We start from the raw sequence: 2,982 nt of genomic DNA, 5'->3' as shown, positions 1-2,982 counted from the left end.
TAGAATAGAATAGAATATACTTTATTGCACACATAAAAGAAATATATAGAAAGAACAACACAAATAAAATTTAAAGAAAAACACGTATGCAAAGGCGGTCTTATTGCTTTAAGCAATCTCCACCAGACAACCTTTGAAACATTACGGATAAAATGTAATGAGGAGAAAGGGGATAACGTCTCAGTGCAAATTTTATGAAATATAATTAAATATTATATATAATGTGAATGTTATTTTATAGTAGTAATTAAAACACACTGAGTTTCTCGTTAAAGAAACGACATTTAATGTCTATTACTTCTAACAAATTTTTATGTTACACGTGTTCAGCAAAATTAATTAAAAAGATCTATGTTGACAGTTTTGTATAGCTTAACTATTTGTACAGATTATCTTTTTCAAACCATAGACGTAGTTACGTCTATGGCCAGGAATTAAAAATTAAAGAGAATTACATGTAATTGTCTTTACATCTCCCTCCCAAAGTAGGTTCCTCAAGCAGAGGCATTGGAGTAATTTTTGAAATGTGGAAAAAATTTGATTCAGATTTTTTATGACCAGTATTTATCTTGAAAATTGAGTTTGATATTTTTTCCATGATTTGATAGGGACCGCTTCGCAATTCATCAAGTTTCCTTCTATTTAATTTATTTCCATTGTCCACAAAAACAATGTCACCAACTTTTAAATCTATATGTTTTCTATTTTTATCATAAATCACTTTGTTATAATTATGAGACTTGATTGTATTTTCCAGAGCTTTTTCTCTATCTTTAGTAAGATCATATTCTGTCTTTTTTAGTTTAAGTTCATTTGGCAAAATAGTGACATCTGTGCCATTTAACAAATATTTTGGAGGAAATCCTGTGACAGAGTGTATAGTTTCATTATAGTTTCTAACACAATGATGTGCTATAGTTGTCCATGCTATTTTTGTATTATTTTCGTTAATCTTGCATCTGATTCTATTAACTAACGTTTGATTCAGTCTTTCATTTAAGCCATTTGAGAAGGGCGAGTTCACAGCTGTAAAAATTATGGGAATATTTTTGTCATCTAAAAATTTTTTAAATTCTTTTGAATTGATTCCGGGGTATTGATCTGAAAGAATTACGCCAATGTGGTCAGGTTCTGCACAGCTTTTTACTAGTCTAATGAAATCATTTGCATTTTGAGTACTTGATGTTAAAATATATGCATATCTTGTAAAATGATCTGATAGTAGATGTAAGTATTTCTTTGTGGACCTAGAACCCCCAAAGCCACCAATAGTATCAATAGAACATATCTCAAAGGGTTTTGTGGCAGGACCTAAGTGAGACATCAAACCATATTTATTTAGTCCTCTTGATTTGTTCTTTATACACATTATACAAGTTTCACATATCCTTTTTATGTTTTTGGTCATGTTTTTTGATGTATATAGTGAACTGATCATTTTGTGCATTTGATTGATTCCTATATGACCTAGGTTTGTATGTACATTTTTCATCAATTCTATACTAAATTTCTCTGATATAATAATTTTTTCCTTTTTTTTTACTTTTTTATAATAAACATTGTTTTTAGTAATTAACTTATTTTTCCTACACTGTATTTCTTTATTATTTACCTGATCATTTAAGATATCTTCTATTTTTATTATGTTGACTATTTTTAATTGTTCATCCTAATTTTCATATGGTTCCAGGACTGGGTTCCTGCTTAAGCGATCAGCTTCGAGGTTGTATTTTCCTGGAGCATATTTAACCTGAAAATCATATTGGGATAGATAAAATGTCAGATCCCCTAATTCTTCGTCCGTTCTCGACTTAATATTCATATTTTCTAATGGTTTATGGTCTGAGAATACAATAAATTTCCTACCTATCAAAAGATGCTGCCAATATTTTACGCATTCTTTAATTGCTAGACATTCCAGATATATAGCTTTCTTTCTTTTTTGAACATCACTCAATTTTTTCGAGAAATATGCCACTGGTTTCACAAGATTGTCTTCTTGAGGCTGCTTTAGAACTGCACCCACTCCTAGTATACTGGCATCAGTGTATATGTAAATAGGTAAATTTGGATTAAAAATAGTTAATATAGGTTGAGAGCACAATATTTGTTTCATTTCATTAAATGCTTCTTCACAGTTTTTTGTCCAATTAAAGGATTGCCCTTTTCTTAACAAGTTATGTAATGGTTCCAGTTTAACCGCTATATTAGGGACATACTTATGATAAAAGTTTATTTTCCCCAAAAACTGTCTAACGTTTTTTGGGGTTTTTGGAGTAGGGAAGTTTTTTATTGATATTAAGTTGTCTTTCAAAGGCCTTACTGAATTGTTCTGTATAATGTGGCCCAGATATTTAACTGAATCAGCTGCAAATGTACACTTGGAAAATTTTAATCTTAACCCTTCAATTTTTATTGCTTCAAATAACTGTTTTAAGTGTCTAATATGATCTGAAAAGGATTTTGAAAACAGTAAAATATCATCAATATAGCATACTGTGAACTCACCAAGCTTATGTTTCCGGATTATGTTACACATTATTCTCTGGAATATTGCCGGAGATGTTTTTAGACCAAATGGCAAACAAGTCCATTGGTAATGACCTTCTTGTGTGACGAATGCTGTTTTATGCCTATCTGAAACACGAAGAGGAATTGACCAAAATGCAGAGTTTAGATCCAGTGTAGAAAAAAAAATACAATCTCTTGTTTTAACTAATAGGTCCTCAATAAGTGGGAATGGCTGTGATTGTGGAACTACAATTTTATTTAAATCTCGAAAATCTATGCATAACCTTGATTTTTTATTTTCCTCTTTCTTATAAGCCAGTGTAACTGGGGCAGCAAACGGACTATATGATTCTTCTATCATATTTTTTTCCAATAACTTTGTAATCTGATTTTCTATCTCTTTCTTATCTTCAATTGTACAACGATATGGCCTTCTACTGCAATATTTGTCTATTAATAGATCAATATGTG

General features: G+C 30.3%; 1 protein-coding gene across 1 annotated transcript; it reads right to left on the bottom strand.

The window, feature by feature from the left end:
* Positions 1-262: 262 nt before the first annotated feature.
* LOC146526407 (uncharacterized) lies at positions 263-1,606 on the bottom strand. The gene has a single exon (XM_085207178.1). The coding sequence runs from the start codon at positions 1,490-1,492 to the stop codon at positions 452-454; it is 1,041 nt and encodes a 346-aa protein (XP_085063304.1). The 5' UTR covers positions 1,493-1,606; the 3' UTR covers positions 263-451.
* Positions 1,607-2,982: the final 1,376 nt, after the last annotated feature.

The sequence above is a fragment of the Heliconius melpomene genome, unplaced genomic scaffold (genome assembly GCF_056956725.1).
Source record: "Heliconius melpomene rosina isolate 202511_hmr_F unplaced genomic scaffold, ASM5695672v1 ptg000055l, whole genome shotgun sequence".
In the NCBI taxonomy this organism is placed as follows: Eukaryota; Metazoa; Arthropoda; class Insecta; order Lepidoptera; family Nymphalidae; genus Heliconius; species Heliconius melpomene.
This window is presented reverse-complemented; position numbering and strand designations above follow the sequence as displayed.